Here is an 18245-nt window from a genome sequence, read left to right on the forward strand (position 1 = left end):
GCGTAAATTGGTTGCATGAGCCAACTATTATCTGGTGCCAGAAACACAGAATGATCTGTAAACATCGCTTCTTAAAGTTCTTTGTTTGGTCTTCCAGCACTGCCATAAAATCCATTCTGGTGGAACCCCTTTAAGCATTCCTGCTGCTACATATAGCACAATGACCGGCTTAAATTGGTCTAAAATTGTGTTTACACATGGCCTGAAGATTGCATTAGACATGTTTACTACACATGCCTATATAAATACCAGTTTATGTGCTGGAAAGGTCATACATCTTGGATCATTTATGCATCTGGCCCATCTTTCTTTTCGATTGTAGAGAAGGATTTGATGTTGTAGATCACAAATTAGTAGAAGTGGGCTGTCAGGAACAGAGCCCAGGTGGGACATATTTTTGCATATCTTAGTGGCTTAACGATCAAGACTTGGAGAAAAAGGGGATACATAAATCAACATGAACCTGGAAAGAGTGCAGTGTAGTGTGCACCCAGGATAAACACCTCCAAGAGCCCTGCCTGTCCTGTGTTTACATGTTTCTACACAGTTGGATGTGTTTTGACCCAACATTTCCCTTATAGAATAGAAACCTTTTCAATGGTTTTAGTTTGTGAAATTCTGCGTTTCTCTCTTAGTGACCTGGGAATAAACAAAGTACCACAGAAAAAGTTTGCCTTTTTCCAAATAACTTTGTTGGAAGGTCGTGCTTTTAAGAGCCCTTGGTGCATTTTGGGTAGGACTTGTGGTGCTGAGTTATACTGATTGTTCCAATACTCCCATCACAGCTGGATGCACATCCTCCTCCAGTGTGGTTTCAATGGCCTACTTGTGTTAAGTAACTCAGACCCGGTCCTCACGTGGAACAGAATCATAATTCCAATAATTTATTTTCCGATTTATTTTCAACGATCCATGGACGAGGGCTGAACCATCTGGGGAAGATATCATATTGTGGTATTCCTGACAGATATTGCAGTTGCAATATGATTTCTGATAGTGTTTGAAAATCAAACTTCAGTTCATTACCCTCTATGTAATACTTTTTAATAACTATGAACTATTCTTTTCCTCGTGAAGGCCAGCACTGCTTCTTCTCTGCTGCACATTTATGCCTGGAGTGCTTTTACAGATGTTGGCATGTGTATTTTGTTTCTTCTGGGAGTAGCAAAACACGCCGAAATAATCAGTTTTGAGCTACAATAATTATTGCTGTATTGCAATTTGCTGATTTGACATAGTTAACATTACAATTTTTATTAAAAAAATGAATTCATCTTCCAGCCTTACCATAAACTTTAGTGGACATGCAAAAAAACAATTTTTGAAAGGACCTTTTTGAGAAAAAGAACCTGGTGCCTTTTGATGAAAAAACTTGTGAAGGTTTGGTGCTGTGTGCAGGAATGACAGGAAATGACATTTATATGAACACATTGCAAGGACCTTTGCCATGTTCCTTGCAGGTATGAGTCCTCGACTTGTATTTGCTTTATTTTTAGCCTGTTTAACCAAACCCTCATTTGTATATGGTTTTCCAAGGTGGCGGAGAGCCGTCCAGCATTCTTGTGCCAGCTGTCCATTCCTTGCTGCTGCTCTCTTTACAGTAGCCTCCTCCAGTAGCTGCCCCAGAAATACCTTGTTGCTTGGCCTGACTAGTTCAGTGTAGGAAGGCAATTTCATCAGACTTCACCCAGCTGTTTGAAAACCACCTTTTATATGCATGTTACTTAAACAAAGAATATTTTGTTTGTCGTTGGTGGCCGACTAAACCGAATGCGTCATTGTGTGTTATTTTTGTTCTGTCCGAACTTGTCCAGACATGTTTCACTAGGGAACCAATAAACACTTTCAGCCACCCTTTTTCCTCCCCGCCTGTCTGACTTATTATTGGGATTCCCTGTGACGTGTCATGAGATTGATATCATCACAGAACACGAGGAATAACACACCCTGCTGTTTTTTTGGCTTTCAACACCCCTCGGAATATGTTATTCCTTGACCGTATACTAGTGTTGAGTGCCTGATGCCTTTTCTGACGCAACGAGAGGAAAAAGAGCACCACCATGTTATACAAACATGCCCCATACGCCCACGCAGCTGGACCGCAGAGGAATCCCCTGAATGGTATTGTGTCACAATCTCAGCGGACTGAGTCTAAGCAGCGCTCCCATTTCTGTAACCCTGTGGATGGTGTTTGTGGAATAGGATGTGTAAGTGTATGTTTGGTAAGCTTGTATATAACCCAGCTGTTTTTGGAATGTCAGAGGCCACTGTGGGTCGGGAATGATGTAAGGCTGCGAGAAGAGACTGAAGGAAAAGAGAAGGGGGAGGAGGGGGTATGGAGGCGGATATCTGCTGTGAAATTCCTGAGTTCCGACTCCGTTCTGTTTTTGGAAGACAATGGTGGGTTATTTGGTTTGGTTTTCCCTCTGCTTTTGTCCGCATCCTTTTTAAGTTTCCCTCTGTGCATCGGTGTTCCGTTGCTGGTGTTTCCACGAAGCTGCAAGCAGATATTTGGCTCTCTTGTCAACATTTTTTTGGCTTCTCCTTTGTGACCTCTCCCATGTTTGAGTTTTTTTATTGGCTTTCTTACTAATGATACCAACTTAAACATTTTCTTTTTATATTCTATTAAACTATTAGATGTAGACATGAAAGTAGCTTGCAATCTCCACTTGTTGGTGGGTTAAGTGACTCTAAACACTAAAGTTGATTGAATGTTCCGGTCTTACACCTGGCATGACAAGGATGGTGTATACTCATCGTGCAGAGCTTCAGTTGGCCTCTGTTCTTGTAGCCTGATTGGCCGAGACTTGAGTCAATGACAGTATTATTTCTTGTCAGCCAAAAAGCACAGAGTGGATCTGTGTAGTCAGGCCGGTAGATGGGAGCAAGCCTGTGGAATCAAAAAGGCCTTTTTTTTTTTTTTTTTTTAAAGCAAAAGCACCCTTCACTCTTAGTCACAGCTCAGTAACGGTTACTATGAAGATGTTTCCAATGACTCATGTGTTTCATAGATAACAGCATTCCAGCACCGGTCCATGGGAACAAGCCCCGTCAGCCAAGTCAGAACTTTGACTCCTGACCTCCACAAGGTCTCCACAAATGATGAGTGATTGCACTGAGCAGGATCACATCAGATTAACAAAGTCGGAGGAATGGAGCAAAAGTTGCTGAACTAATTCCTGTTCTGAACCTCACACTGTTTTACTTTTTATAGAAATGAACCCCACCTCTCTCATTAAATGCATTAAGGCTCCTATACAATCCATGATTTTGGACTGTTGGAGACAAAAGATGGGCTTTGTGAAAGAACCATAGAAATGTCCTTCATTGCAAGTCTACAGGACAGTCTCAGAAAATTAGAATATTGTAATAAAGTTCTTTATTTTCTGTAATGCAATTTAAAAAAAAACAAAACAAAAATGTCATACATTCTGGATTCATTACAAATCAACTGAAATATTGCAAGCTTTTTATTATTTTAATATTGCTGATTATGACTTACAGTTTAAGATTAAGATTCCCAGAATATTCTAATTTTTTGAGATAGGATATTTGAGTTTTCTTAAACTGTAAGCCATGATCAGCAATATTAAAATAATAAAAGGCTTGCAATATTTCAGTTGATTTGTAATGAATCCAGAATGTATGACATTTTTGCATTACAGAAAATAAAGGACTTTATCACAATATTGTAATTTTCTGAGACAGTCCTGTATATTGGCTATTCCAGGTGGCACAGTGTGAGGAGTCACTGGTCTTCAGACCAAAGACTGCCTGATATCATTCTGAGAACAAATCAAGTTTGGTGAAGTTGTAGCAACAGAGGTCAACACTCGTGATCACACGTGATCACACATATTGATTGAATGTGCAGGCCGCCCACATCATATTACGACCTTACTTACCCTTAAGCTCCCTTTGTAAAACTGGCATTTTAGGTTGGCCTTTTGTCCCGAATCATTACCAGGACCATATTATCCGTTGCTGCTTATCTTTTAAGCATTTTCTGCCCTATTAAAAGCCACTCTGGCGATTCATTGATATGTTTTTGTTTACTGCTCTGCAGTGGTGATGATGTAATCTACATCCCTCTACATCAGGTCGTAGCCTCCGACTCAAGAGGGTATCGTCACACAGTCTGTGCATACCATTCTTGACATCTTACCCAAGATTTAGCAGATCCAAGTTGTAAAACGTGGAATGTTATGATCTTATATGACTGCAGAAATCGTGCAGTGTGTAGGAACCTTTAGATATGAAGAGAAGTTATTTTATTTTACTCTCTTGATCTATGCAGATACGCCTGCAGCTACTTTGTCTCGCTTGTCTTTTGCACAGATCGAGCGGCGTATGGAGTTGGTGCGTGTGGTGTCGCACAACACACACAAGAAGATGGTGTCATGTCTACAGGGACACATCGGCGCAGATGCAGAGAAGAGACATGTAAGTCATCAAGCTTGTCACTGTTGTTGGTCCACTTAAAAAAAAAAAAAGGTTTTAAAAAGAAAAAAAAGAATCAACTAACTAAATGCGTGATTTTTCCAGGATTTTTCCTCCCACAAAAAGTTATTTTCATTTTTGTTAGTACAATTGGATTAATAGTGTCAATGGTAGACAGAGCATTCTTTGATTTCTCTTTTGTTTTTTTCCTACCCTACCCCACCCAAAACTACACCACAGTCCGTACCACGCCTCTATACAGGAAACGGTCAGGTAAAAACACTTACTCAGTCTCTCTCGGCCCTCGGAGCGACTGCTCCGTTTCCCATTTTGCCGTCTGTCATCTTTATTCACTCTGCATGACACTTTTGCCCGTCGGATTGTCTGGATAAAAACAGGATGTTCAACACACTGCATTGTTTTTACCCAAATGTAAACTGTTGGAATAAGCACAAGCTGTGTCGTTTGATCGATGTCTCGTTTCCTTAGTTCACATCTTAAATTCCACGTAACATCATGTTTTTTCCTCCTTTTGTGCTTAGAAAGCCCTCTTCCTCATTCTGATTGAATTTACCGTCAACCTGTTCAATGGAAGCTCCTTGATAAATTTCCCCCTGGTGTGACCATGAATAGCTAAAGTTTCAGGGTAATTAATGGATTGATGCAAGTCTAATCCTCGTGTGCATCTGTTCCTTTGCCTTTACATGCCACAGAAAAAGCTTCCTCTCACCGCGCTGTCCCAGGCCATGGTTGAAGGTGGAAACCAGTTGGGAGAAGACTCCTTGATAGGGTGAGTTTGATTAATTGACACACCAGACATCCACTTGCACCCCCTCGGCAAAATGTGTGTATGTGGAGCAGTTGCACCCTGGAGAGTATGAAATACGAGGCCATACAATCAGGACAAGCGATCTGCCAAGTTTTGTTTTTGTGCCCGGGACTTTCAGTAGTTCCCTTCACAAGGGCCGTGATGACAAAACGATTACACAAAACAGGACTGGCCGAGGATCTAGAAAGTGGATGTTTCAAGACCGGCGCGTGTTCAGCCATGTGCCTGTCTAGAAATAATAAGGAAGAGAAAGTACAGCAGTTGGTCTCCCCTTATATGGTTCTTATTGCATTTGAAAGCCTAAAGCAGGGGTATTCAACTAGATTCGGCCGGGGGCCACATCTGCAAAAGGACTGTATGGAGAGGGCCGCACAATTTGAAAATTTGGGGGTTTTCAAAAGGTATTTTGCACTCAAAGACGAAGACTTATGTAAATATAATACATTTGTATTATACATTTGAATATATCTAGTTTACATATGAATTATGTATTAATTGTCTCCAGATATAGTCATTGTGAATGTTAAATATAATATTCAAATAAAGAAACATTATTTTAAATGCAAGTTCATTTTGAAACCATGCATTGTGCAAACTTAATGAAGTTGATATTGACCTACTTTTAATAAAACACGCCATAATGACAAAGCACCACTTTCCACCAAGATTTCCTTATTTGAATATTATATTAAGCATTGGGCACAAGCATTTCAGTCCATAGTAGCCAGTTTGATGTTATAAATAAGCAACTACATTATTAACCATAAGCTCCTTTATTAATGACACATCTGTGCATTATATCAGCAAAACAAAACAATCAGATGAAATTATAGGAGGCTTAGAAGTTCCATCTGAAATGCAAAGTCCTCACTTATTCAAATGAAAAAAATGTCAGGCCAATCCTAGAAGCCTAATGATGTCAACAAGTCCTCTGTACAACGGAGGTTAATAATAATGTGACAAACATTAACACTGTGCAACACTGGCAAAAAATCTGAAATAAAAAAAAAAAAAGATTTTTTTTTTTTTTTTTTTTTTTTAACAAACAACCCCTTTTTTGAAATATGACCAGGGGCCACATAAAAGCTCCTGGCGGGCTGCATGTGGCCCGCGGGCCGCCTATTGAATATCCCTGGCCTAAAGGTTTCATTGGTGGACTAGATGTCATCTTAAACCCTTAGCTTTCAGCAACTAGAGCTGATGACGTTACGCTGACCTGATTTTACTCTCAGCTATTGATTGGGTTGGAGGATGAGCTGAATTGATGTATTGCCAAGAAGATCTGGGATTACAGTATACATCTGATGTGAAATTGAAGCAAAAGTACATCAGTGTTTGGATGTTATCTAGTTCTCTCTTTGTTGCTGTGTGTGTTAACAGGAAGATGATGGAAGTGTGTGGGGAGGCAGAGAATCGTCTGGCGTCAGAACTGATGCAACACGAGCTGCAGATAGAGAAGGATGTTCTGGACCCACTCAGCCAGCTTGCAGAGGTCAGAAACACTTAATGGACATAAGAGCAGATGAACTTCAGTTACATTTATTTAGAAAAAGTTAACTCTGAAGGTTGAAAACAGCAGTCACGTCTTATATGCTTTGTATGTTTCACATCGCAGTTAAAACGTTGACTTGCATGAGTAAAATCCCCTGGCCTAAAAAGTAGATTGTTTATTCTAGTTTTTGTAATGCCATAACAGTAACCAGACATGGGGACTTTTCTCGTTATCATCAAAGACTTTGGTTTACAGTCTGTCAATTTTGATATTTTGCAGACACAGGATTTTTTTGTTTTTTTTGCTGGGGCATCTTTATAAGTTTTGAATTTTGGATTTCCTTCTGTTTATTTGCAAGTTTCAGCTGTCAGATTGGTTTAAATTAGGCTCATATCTCCATACTGCTGTGAATATCTTATGCAAATAAATCTCCAGTGTCTCATAAACATGAATGAGAAAAAAACAAACAGCATTTTGAGTCAACTGCTGTCACTTTGAAAACTGTAATTTGCTGTTTTATTTTATGACATTTGACTAATCAGTTAAAATTGTTCAGCAATGTCATTCAGGAAGAGGGTTCCTATTGTTCTCAGCTTTATTTTTATTACTTTACCATATTAGGGGTTGTTCAGCTTGATCTGTATTTGAACATTATTGTAGGTAGAAATCCCCAACATCCTGAAGCAGAGGAAACAGTTGGCTAAGTTGGTGCTGGACTATGATTCTGCCAGAACGAGGTTTGGCTCCTTTTTTGAAATATTTTAACTTGAATCTTGACTGCTGTGAGAAAATGCTACTGACATTGAGAGTTGAATCCACCACTGAATGTTAAATTATGTTTCTGTGGTACATGCATATCTCACATTCTCTACCCAACTCCTCACTTCTTGGGGTTTAGGTGGTTGCAGGCAACCAAATCAATAATCTCAGGTACAAATACTCAAGCACTGACGGCCAAGGCTGATTTACTCAAGGAGGAAGTCGATGAGGCTATGAATAAAGTGGAGCTTTGCAAGGTAACCAGCATGAAACCTAAAGAAACACAAACCTATCTGGAAGCTTCATTTTTGTCTGGTTTGCTTTCTATGTGACCCACACAGCGTTATCATACTGTCACATTAAATTTAGCAGGAATGACATGAAAGCACCTTTACAACAGAGTTGCCTCATTGGTAGTAAACATTTTTTTATGCGATTCGATGGTAGATTATTAAATGCTTTCATTTCTCACAGTGTCCTCTCAGGACCAATGACTTCTGTGATCTTGGTAAAACAAACAGGAACATTAAACTAGAGAGAAAATCCTCACATTGACATCTGGGCATTCCAAGACCCTTGGGCCCTCTGAACCAACAATGCTGACGCACGAGAATGACTAAAAGTGCCCTGTCAGCTGTGTGTGTGTGTGTGTGTGTGTGTGTGTTTGCATCTATTAAGCTTGACTCATGTGTGTGTTTAAGAGCACGGAGGCTGCTTGATGTGTTTTCAGTCCAGGAAACAGAGAGCCTTGTGCTTCCCTCACACCCGTTCTCCACTGTCACTCGATTTAATTCCTGCAAACAGCAGGAAGATTTATGACTCTAGTAAAGCTGAACTCACCTTTAACTCCCATCCTGCCACTTGAACCATCTTCAAATTTGACAAGTGACGCTGTTTGTTGAGACAGATATTTAACAAGTGTTAACTCCAGTAAATCTGCCCTTCCTTCTTTAATTGACTCTTCTTTTGACTTGCTTTGTTAAGACAGGACAGTAATGAACTTTCAGTTAACCTCCAGTTTCTGTCTAACAGGATCAGCTCGCTGCAGACATGTACAGTTTTTTCTCAAAAGAAGGCGACTATGCCCACTACTTCATAACGGTGGGTGCAGTTTTTTATTTTTTTATTTATTTATTTACTGGAGTTCATGTGGGAATATTCACAGCTGCAGACTTGGCTGGTCATCTTATTTACTTTGCTGTCTTTTTTCACATGGCTGAGTTATTCCTCTCTGTTTTTGCAGCTCTTAGAAGCCCAAGCTGATTACCACAGAAAGTCTCTCACTGTTCTGGAGAGTGTCTTGCCAGCCATCCAGGCTCAGCAAGGTATGATAGATGCAAACACGTGAACTAACGTAGAGCGGTGCAGATGTCCTCTCCTTAATATGTGACCTTGAATTCATGTCGTCCTTCTGACAACCACATACTTTAAAGAACACACAAGAAGTTTGCTTAAAAATCATGCTTTCAAGAAGTTGAAGCAGTTTCTATTCACTTCAGTTACTTTTCCTCTAAGTCTATTTAGTTAACCAAGTTTCTCAACGTGTGTAAAACTACAAACGGGGCTTTTTTGTTTTTCACCTTCAGTTTTTAACCTGTCCAAAAATCATTTATTTTATCGCTTTTACGAACATGTCTTCTTTTTCTTGGTTCTTGTATTGCTTCATGCTCTTTTGCAGTTTCTTGTTCATCGAGCTTGTTTTTTCTGCATGAAACACATGTGGTTTAAACCGGACAAGTTTGGTCTCCCAGCATGTGGCGATGACTCAACAATTCCACACACACACACACACACACACACACACACACACACTCTTATTCACATCACGCCCACCTGGGTTCAGCAGCCTCCCCTCCAGCATACACACACACACACACACACATACGTCTCTAACTCCCTCCACTCTTGCACATAAGCTCCAACACACTCCCATGAATGTAGAAAGATGGCTGCTGCACAGTCACTTCTGCTGGTGGGAACATGTGGTTGTCGTTGGGAAATGGGAAAATAGCCTTAAGGAGTATTTTTGACCTAGAAATCTGTCGTCCACGCCGCCGTCAGGCCTTGCCAGACAGGTCACACGATCTGCAACAGCTCCATTACAACTCTTGTGTTATGCCTCTTCCAATCTTTCTTCCTCTTCCTCACCATCCTTTAGTAACCATTAAATGATTTCCTTGCATTTAGACTCATGGATAGAAAAGCCTGCGTTTGGCACCGCTCTGGAAGATCACCTGAAAAGGAGTGGAAGAGAGATCGCTCTGCCAATAGAGGCCTGTGTCATGATGCTTCTAGAGACCGGAATGAAGGAAGAGGTAAGGATGTTGAAACGGGCCGAGAGACAAGAATCTGCCGTGTCTTGGCATCAAGTGGGATTTCCTATTTGTTGTGAATTGCAGTGAGAGACAGAGGAAGAGGTGAAATGAGATGCCCTGATTCTTAACTGTTGCTTTTGTGTGTGTGCTGTAAGCTGCATGACCTCCTAAGGCTGCCAGTGGAGCTTTAGCCCTCTGAAATCTTTTTAAGATAGAAGGTTCTGGCATGCAGGTGTGCTCCCTGTGCATCAGGGTTGTGCACTGCGTTGCAGATGTCTACTTGGTTTGCTTCATGGTGTTGTTGGTCCTTTAGTTTTGCACTGCAGTCTCATAAACAAAAGTCATAGGTTCTGTTTGGACCTGATATTATCACCCGGAGGGATTTAATCACAAAAAGACAGCCCTAAGTACAGGTATGAATGCACTGAGGATTCATGTGAGGACAGGTTGATATAAAATCACTCAAATCTGGTCTGAGCCACATGTGGCCACATTCTTTAAGCAGTATAAATGAAATGGATCATGGACCAAATTGAAGGACCGCCTACATCACTGACTACGTTTACATGCAGTCAAAATTCGGTTATTGCTAATATTCCGGTTACTGAAACATTCCGAATATTCCGTTTACATGCGTGACCAAACATGGTTATCCCTGTATACATGGTAATTAATCATTTGGGATATTTTGATCAAACCAGCGACGCACGGGGAACGTGATGACGCAATTAGCGTCATTTCTGCTTCTTCCTGTATCCAAATTTAAAAAAAAATGCTGCTTCACGCAACTTTTCGCTCACCTTCTTGTAAATCACGCTATCCCGGTACTTTCTACCGTCCACAAATGCCAAAATGTTCATATCCTTCCTTACATTTATGAAGTGATTAGTCTCCTCCTCACTCCAAAAGTGTGGCGTGGTCTTGCGTTTCTCCGTGTTTATAAGAACTTCCTGGACTCAAAAGACCAGGATTCCTTGTGAACAGAGCATGCGCAGAAAACAAATTAATGTCCCGTTTGATGGGGATATTCCGTTTGGCGTTTATATGACCGAATATTCGGGTTTTAAAAGGAGTAACACAGGGGTCATTTTCGGGTTTTTAATAACCGGAATATGAGCAAATTCGGATTAATCAAAGGGGTTATTGGTGTTTACATGGCCGTGCAAATTCGGGTTATTGCCAATATTCGGTTTTTAAAAGGGTTATTGAGTGCATGTAAACGCAGTCACTGATGTCTTCTGTATAGGTGGAATGACTTACTCGTTCGTGTTGTTGTGGGGTTTATATTTAGAAAGCTTAATATTACTTTTCATTGTTTTGCTGATGATATCCAGGTTTATATGCTCATTCGATCAGACAGCAACACTTCACTACAACCTTTGTTAAACTGTCTGAAAGACCTAAAAACTTGGATGACACTTAACTTTCTGAAGCTCAATGAAAAGAAGACGTAGATCATCTGGTTTGGTAAATCAGATGTGCTCTGCGGGTCGGCTGACATTCTTGGCCCTGTGGTATCATGTAGTTGCTGTGCTGGGTGTGACTTTTCACAGCCCTCTGAAACTGGACAAACAGATTAATGCTGGTAAAATCAAGCTTTTTCCACCTACGGGTCATTGCTACACACAATCTAGAAAAAGTATTTCATGCTTTAGTTACATTACGTCTAGACTACTGTAACACACTTCATGTTGTTTTAGATCAAACTTCTCTGGACATGTGCAATTGGTTCAGAACGCAGCAGCTCGACTTTTAACTGGCGCCAGGAAGCGTGATCATATAACTCCGGTTGGCATCCCTCCACTGGCTTCCCGTCCGAATTGGTTTTATTGTTGACTTTTAAAGTGTTAAAGTTTTAACTGTCAGAAATCCTGCACATCCGTACACCAGAAAGAGCACTGCTGTCCACCAACCAGCTGCTTCTAGACCGTCCACGATCACAATTAAAACAGAGATGATGGAGCCCTTGCAGCAGCAGTCACAAAGCTGTGGAACGGCTTGCTCTTCTTCTTCACACTCTCAGACTTTAGCTACGTTCAAGTCGATGTTAAAAACATTTCTTCTCGTTGGCTTTCAATTCTGAGTAAAGTACGACTGATCTGATTTAGGGCTGTTCGATTAATCGATTTTAAATCGTAATTGCGATTATGTAATTAGAACGATGTTAAAAACTGAAAATCGTAAAATCGATTTTTCACTTTTTTTTTTTTTTTTTTTAACTTTGTCTGCACACATATTAATGATTGATACCATATTAATGATTGATGGAAATACCTCTCAATACCTGCGACAAGTGCCCCATGGGAGAGGCTCTTTAGTGTAGGAGGGGGCGTTGTAACATGCCACCGGGCATCCCTCAAGCCAGATGCGGTAGACCGGCTCGTGTTCCTTGCAAAAAACTTGCAAATGTGAATAGCAAATGTAATGACTGACATTACACACCTCTACCTCCTTCATGGGTTGCATTATTATTTAGCATGCAAAGACCCAGTTTAGTTTAATTAGAAAATGTCTTGTTTTATTTAATTGGAAATATAACTTACTGTATGTTTGCAAGTGCTGATTTGCTGATTTTTTTTTTTTCAGAGAAAAACGTTATATTTTATTATATTTTTTAAAACTTTTTTTCAACTTATTTTACAGAGTTTTGCACTTTATTCATTCATTTTTGGTTTAATAAGAGCAACCTTTGCACTTAAAGCCCAATGGGGCAAATGTTCAATAAAAAAACAGCATATTTGAAATCATTTCTTTGCCTCTTGTCAATTCACAAAATAATCGTAATCGTAATCGAAAATCGGATTTTGAGAGAAAAAAATCTTTTTGGGCAAAATCGAACAGCCCTAATCTGATTGTAAAAGCACTTTGGTCAACCTTGTTGATTTTAAATGTGCTATATAAATACGTTTTGACCTTGACCTGGTGTGAACAGCACATAGAGCTGTCCATTTTAGTTATTATTACTCTGGAAGGGATCGTAATACTAGGTCAGAACAGAAGCTTAATGCAGAGATTGTGGCATTGTTGTGAGAAAGTATTTAAAAAAAATAATTCATCGGATCGGATAGGTGAATGGATGAATGAATGGGATGCCTGGGTCTGGGGCCCTCCGTTGTCGGGCCTGCGCGGGTGTCGCCTTGTTGGGGGGTTCCCTCTCTCCGGGCCCGTCTCCGGTCCCCCCCGCTGCCTCTACGGCGGGGCGCCCCTCTGGTCTTGGAGGGCCACTTTCGTGGGGGACGGGTGCGCCTGCCCGCGTCGGCGGCCGGGGCGGCTCTGTCTCTCCGGGCGGGCTGGCCCCCTGCCGGGTGGGGGTCGCTGGCCTGAAGGGTGAGGGCCTCCTGGCCGCGTGTCCGGCCCGGACCGGGTGGCCGGGGATTGCCTGGGTCGCGGTCCGCCGCCGCGGGATCCCTGGCTGCTTCTTTCCGCGCCGTGGGGGCCCCGCCCGCGGGCCCCCTCGGCCGCCGCCGGGTGGGGGGGGGGGCCTCGCAGGCGGTGGGTTGCCTCCCTCCTACTTCTCCCCTCTGTGGGGTTGCCGGTGGCCTGGGTTCCGGGCTCTTCCTTGTCGGCCTCTGGTCTCACGGGTGGCGGGGTTGCTCCCCCCCCTCCCCCACTATAGATACACTTCAGGTGGAGCTTTGTTTGGTTTATTACACACACACACACACACACACACACACACACACACACACACACACACACACACACACACACACACACACACACACACATATAGTAATTTAGTCACACACACACACACACACACACACACACACACACACACACACACACACACACACACACACACACACACACACACACACACACACACACACACATGCATGATCATATACATACACACACACACACACATAGACATACACACTGGCTTGTTCACCTGCATGCTGGCTCTCTAGTTTTTGGGTTTAGGTAGCGGTAGCGATAGCTTAGCTCAGACTGCGATCAGATCTCAAGATTTAGGTCGATTGCTGTTCGTGTTTTGGATGGCTCCGTGCCGGTTTCGTGCTTTGTTTGTGGTTTTTTTTGTTGCAGATTTCCAGTGCTTGACGTGTGTCTCCGTGTGTTCCTGCTTCCTGGATTGGCAGTGGATGTCGTCACCAGCCCCCCCCACCCCCTCCCCCCCCCCAAAAAAAAAAAAAAAAAAAAAAAAAAAAAAAAAAAACACTGGGTTTGTATGTGTATATTTATGTATGTGTACGCATATGTGTGCGTATATATATGTATATATTACATATAGTAATAATGCACATATATACACTTTTGGTTTCTACCGTCATGGTATCAATCAATAATATGTGTGCAGACAAGGTAAAAAAAAAAAAAAAAAAAAAAAAATAATAATTCATTGTTTTTTGTGCAATTTATTTGTTTTCCCACCTCTTCCTCTTTGTGGTGGACTTTGTTGTGGTTGTCCAGTTTTCAGGTGGAACTGTAAACAACTTGTTCTTGTTGTCATTACTGAAGTACGATGTAAGAGGGACTTTGTTGGAGTCGCTTTTGCTATTCCAACTCCCACAATTCTTCATTCTGTATGGACAAAAAGTCATGCAAATGGATATAAACATATGAACAATAAATCTGCAACAACTAATCCTCTCTATTCTGATACGTTTGGTTCCAATTTAAGCAGAAGAAAGTTTTGCATTTGTTGATTAGTGAAATCAACTGAAAACTGACAATAATGTTGAGGGTTAAGTAAAAGCACTCACCTATTCCAATTCCTTAAATATAAATGTGCCATTTTTCTTAAAGGTGTTTCTCTGAAAACACGAATAGTCCTAAAAGTTTGGTCAGACAGAAATAGAAAGAAAGGATTTTCAGCATTGAGAAAAGGCAATGGGATGTATAAGGTTGAGTGTTTCTGTCGTGACTTCAGCTCTCCTGTTGTGCACATTACACCAGTGAAGCAGAAGAAGCACTAGCTCGTCTCATTAGAAGCTCCATGGCGCTTCAGCCGTGCTCAGCAGCTGTGTAGTCATGACTGTCAGAATCAACACCAAGCTGAAAATTGCATTCAGAATTAAAGAGATGTGCGAAGAGAAACCACAAACAGGAAAGATCCCAACTGTTTGTTGAGCTTTTCCACAAATGTGGTCAGCTGCCATGGTGCAGCTATGCGTTAGGAAATGTTTGTGATGTCTCCTCCCTGAATCAAATTTAGAATACAATAGCACGCACTTGTCTCCTGTCCTATAAATCACATCTCTTTGTGTTTGCATCCACGCTCATATACAAAAAAGAAAAGCAGCAAATGTGAACTGCCCTTTTCATTGCATGTTGAGAGTCCAGTCTCCCTCGCTGTGGTGTGAAGACGGCCTTTGTAAATAGCTCGTCTGCTGTGACCGGAGGGCGTGTTTGTTTGCCTGCTTTAAGGTTCATTATGTGCAGCTGGCACCAGGATTTAATAGAGTCTTATCTGTAATTCAGTGTCAGGAATGTGAATGTTTGGTTGTGTACACATTTAAAGTCCACACGTAAATTTGCTGCCGATGTTAACATAGTTTATTTGTCCATGGTGTGTTTGTGTGCCAGGGTTTGTTCAGAATAGCGGCGGGAGCGTCCAAGCTAAAGAAGCTGAAGGCGGCGCTGGACTGCTCCACTTCACAGCTGGAGGAGTTCTACTCCGACCCCCATGCTGTCGCTGGTACATCCCAAACCACTCCATTTCTTTTATTTTATGTAAAAAAAACAGAATCTTTTCCATTGGAAATGTAAAATATCTGTTCACATGTGGTTTCAGGAGCCCTGAAGTCCTACCTGAGAGAACTCCCTGAACCTTTAATGACCTACCAGCTTTACGATGAATGGATCCAGGCCTCCAGGCAAGACCCATAATGTCATAACTTGAAATGAATCAGCAGCAGTCAAAAATAACTATAAAAAATGTGGGTCATTTCAGTATGTAGACAACTGCAGTGCTCTTTCAAGTATCTACTGCTTTGTCTCATCCTAGCGTGTCGGACCCAGACAAACGGCTGCAGGCGCTCTGGGTTGTTTGTGATCAACTACCAAAGAACAACAAAGCCAACTTGAGGTTTGCTATTCAAACACATGAGGATGTTTTTGAGTTAATAATAATATAATAATGCTTTGGTGTAGAGCTGGGCGATATATCGAGATTTTAATATATATCGATATATTTTCAAACGCGATATCTTACGAGACAATATCGTTTATATCGATTTAAAATTATTATTATTTTTTTTTTTACATTTTTTTTTTATGCTTTTGATATAGGTTATTTTGTGACAAATTGACGAATGTTTTATTTCAGATTTGCACAAATGTTTTGTTATTTGCACAACTGTCAACCTCAGTGGAAAAGTCTGCCTGTTACTGTCTACATTGTATTAATTGCACAGTGTATTTTAATTTAATTGTTATGCAGGAAAGGGATGTTTGTTTTATTTTATTCAAGAAGCATTTTTATTCTATATATGCAGGCAGTTTATTTTTATTTAATTTGTTTTATACATTTTGATATTGTGCAGACCTCTGTTAATAAAGGTACCTGTGTGACATTCGGCACGAGGCATTGTATTAAAACTGACAGAAAAAAATGAAGCTAACAGAGATGCTATGCTATAATGCTTTGGGGGAAAACCCAATTATGGCAAAAAATATCGATATATATCGAGTATCGCCATTCAGCTAGAAAATATCAAGATATGACTTTTGGTCCATATCGCCCAGCCCTACTCTGGTATATGATGCCTGATTTTTACTCTCCTCTTTTTTTTCCCCCCACATTTTCGTGAAGGTATCTGGTGAAGTTTTTAGCCAAACTGGCTCAGGACAGCGAGGTGAACAAAATGAATCCCAGCAACATTGCCATCGTCCTTGGGCCCAATCTGATGTGGGCCAAGACTGAGGGGTGAGAGAGGAGGGCGGGAGATAGACGCTTAGAGCCAGATTAGGCCTCGGCTCTGAGTCTAGGGTGGAGAAGTTTATTTCTGCACACAATAGTCAGTCATTTGAGCTGATTTCAGTCATTCCCCTCATTATGTTGGAAAGCATCTAATTTTTGCATCTCTATTTCTGCACACCCAGGAGTCTGGCTGAGATGGCAGCAGCCACTTCGGTGCACGTGGTGGCCATTGTTGAGCCCATCATCCAGCATGCTGACTGGTTCTTTCCTGAGGGTAGGTTCTGGATTTCCTCCACAGCTGCTGTGTTCACTCTGACCTTGTCTCTTTTATTTGTGTCTAACATTAGGGACTCATGGGGAACTGTTATTAAATGCCTTGAAAGACAAACAACCAGAGGGCACATGTGGCTTCTGCATGTTAAATTAAGCACATGAAACCATTAAGATGTATATACTTGAAAACAAATATAATAGACAAGAATGGCCTTAGTTTTCTCTTTTTTCCCTCAAGATATACAGAGTGCAAGTACCATTATTGAAAAATGCTGTTTGTTGTTGCATTTTTAAAATTCAGCACATTTTTTAGAAGCTGGAAATTACACCACGCTTTAGTCTGAGCATTTTAGATGTGTCATGGTTTTTCAGGGAGGTTTTTCACAGCCACTCTCTGTGTTTACACTGTCGTTGGAGTGATTAATAATCTTTGGTACAAATACAAAGAAGAATGTGCACCAGCGGTGTTTTACACAGCCGCGTCTAGTGTAAAAACCTGCTCATAGACTGATGATTGCCTTGCAAGAGTAAAAGTGTACTAAACTAAAGTATACTAGACTAAACTTACTTGACTTCCTGCTTCGTTTGTAATGTATGGCTCACCAGTAAGTGTTTGTAGATTGTGTTGCCAACATCTGTCTCCTCTTAGCCATAAAACGTTGTTTCATCATTATGTGCTGCATTTGATTTGGGTTGTGAAGTCTAGCGGGCCACACTTTGGATGAACACCAAGACTCATGTGATCTCGGCTGTTATTAACCCCTCTGTCACAAGTGAAATTGCTGGAGAATGTGTCACCAGCAAGCTTGTTAAAGTGTCTCTGTGCAAGTCTGTAAAAGCAGTACCCTTTGATTTAATATGCTGTGTAACAGAGCAGCATGTTAAGATGTTATCATTTAGTGTCATGTGACTGTCTTTTCTTACTAAGAGTGACGATCTCCTTACAGATGTGGAGTTCAATGTTTCTGGCATGTTTGTGATGCCAACCCCTGCGTCCAATCACAACAATCACATGGATTATGACTGTAGCACCATTGAGAGGAAGAGGCCCTGCAGTATGGTGGGACCAGAGAATGACACGGCACGCAAAGACAAGTAATCACCTAAGAGTTACTTAACAACCTCATGACCTTCACTCCCTACTTACTCTCATTCATTTCTTGTGAAGTATTTTTTTTCTCTTTAATCCTGTGTCTTTATGGCACTTTTCCACTAGTACCTACTCTGCTCCACTCAACTCGGCCAAGT

The 18245-nt window shown here is 41.1% G+C and overlaps 1 protein-coding gene across 4 annotated transcripts in view; it reads left to right on the forward strand.

Annotated features, from left to right (window-relative positions):
- The window catches only part of arhgap17a (Rho GTPase activating protein 17a), a 40315-nt gene that overhangs the window by 15955 nt on the left and 6115 nt on the right, over positions 1–18245 (forward strand). For 3 of the 4 annotated variants that reach the window (XM_061709116.1, XM_061709119.1, XM_061709118.1), the window contains exons 4-18: positions 4342–4446; positions 4684–4716; positions 5157–5233; positions 6653–6764; positions 7425–7501; positions 7663–7780; positions 8556–8624; positions 8767–8848; positions 9711–9838; positions 15389–15500; positions 15597–15678; positions 15810–15890; positions 16617–16730; positions 16907–16998; positions 17945–18092. In XM_061709116.1, coding sequence (XP_061565100.1) covers positions 4342–4446; positions 4684–4716; positions 5157–5233; positions 6653–6764; positions 7425–7501; positions 7663–7780; positions 8556–8624; positions 8767–8848; positions 9711–9838; positions 15389–15500; positions 15597–15678; positions 15810–15890; positions 16617–16730; positions 16907–16998; positions 17945–18092 — 1430 coding nt within the window. The remainder of the gene's footprint in view (positions 1–4341; positions 4447–4683; positions 4717–5156; positions 5234–6652; positions 6765–7424; positions 7502–7662; positions 7781–8555; positions 8625–8766; positions 8849–9710; positions 9839–15388; positions 15501–15596; positions 15679–15809; positions 15891–16616; positions 16731–16906; positions 16999–17944; positions 18093–18245) is intronic. The other variant, XM_061709117.1, reaches the window with a different exon arrangement.

The sequence above is a fragment of the Cololabis saira genome, chromosome 19 (genome assembly GCF_033807715.1).
Source record: "Cololabis saira isolate AMF1-May2022 chromosome 19, fColSai1.1, whole genome shotgun sequence".
Taxonomy (NCBI): Eukaryota; Metazoa; Chordata; class Actinopteri; order Beloniformes; family Belonidae; genus Cololabis; species Cololabis saira.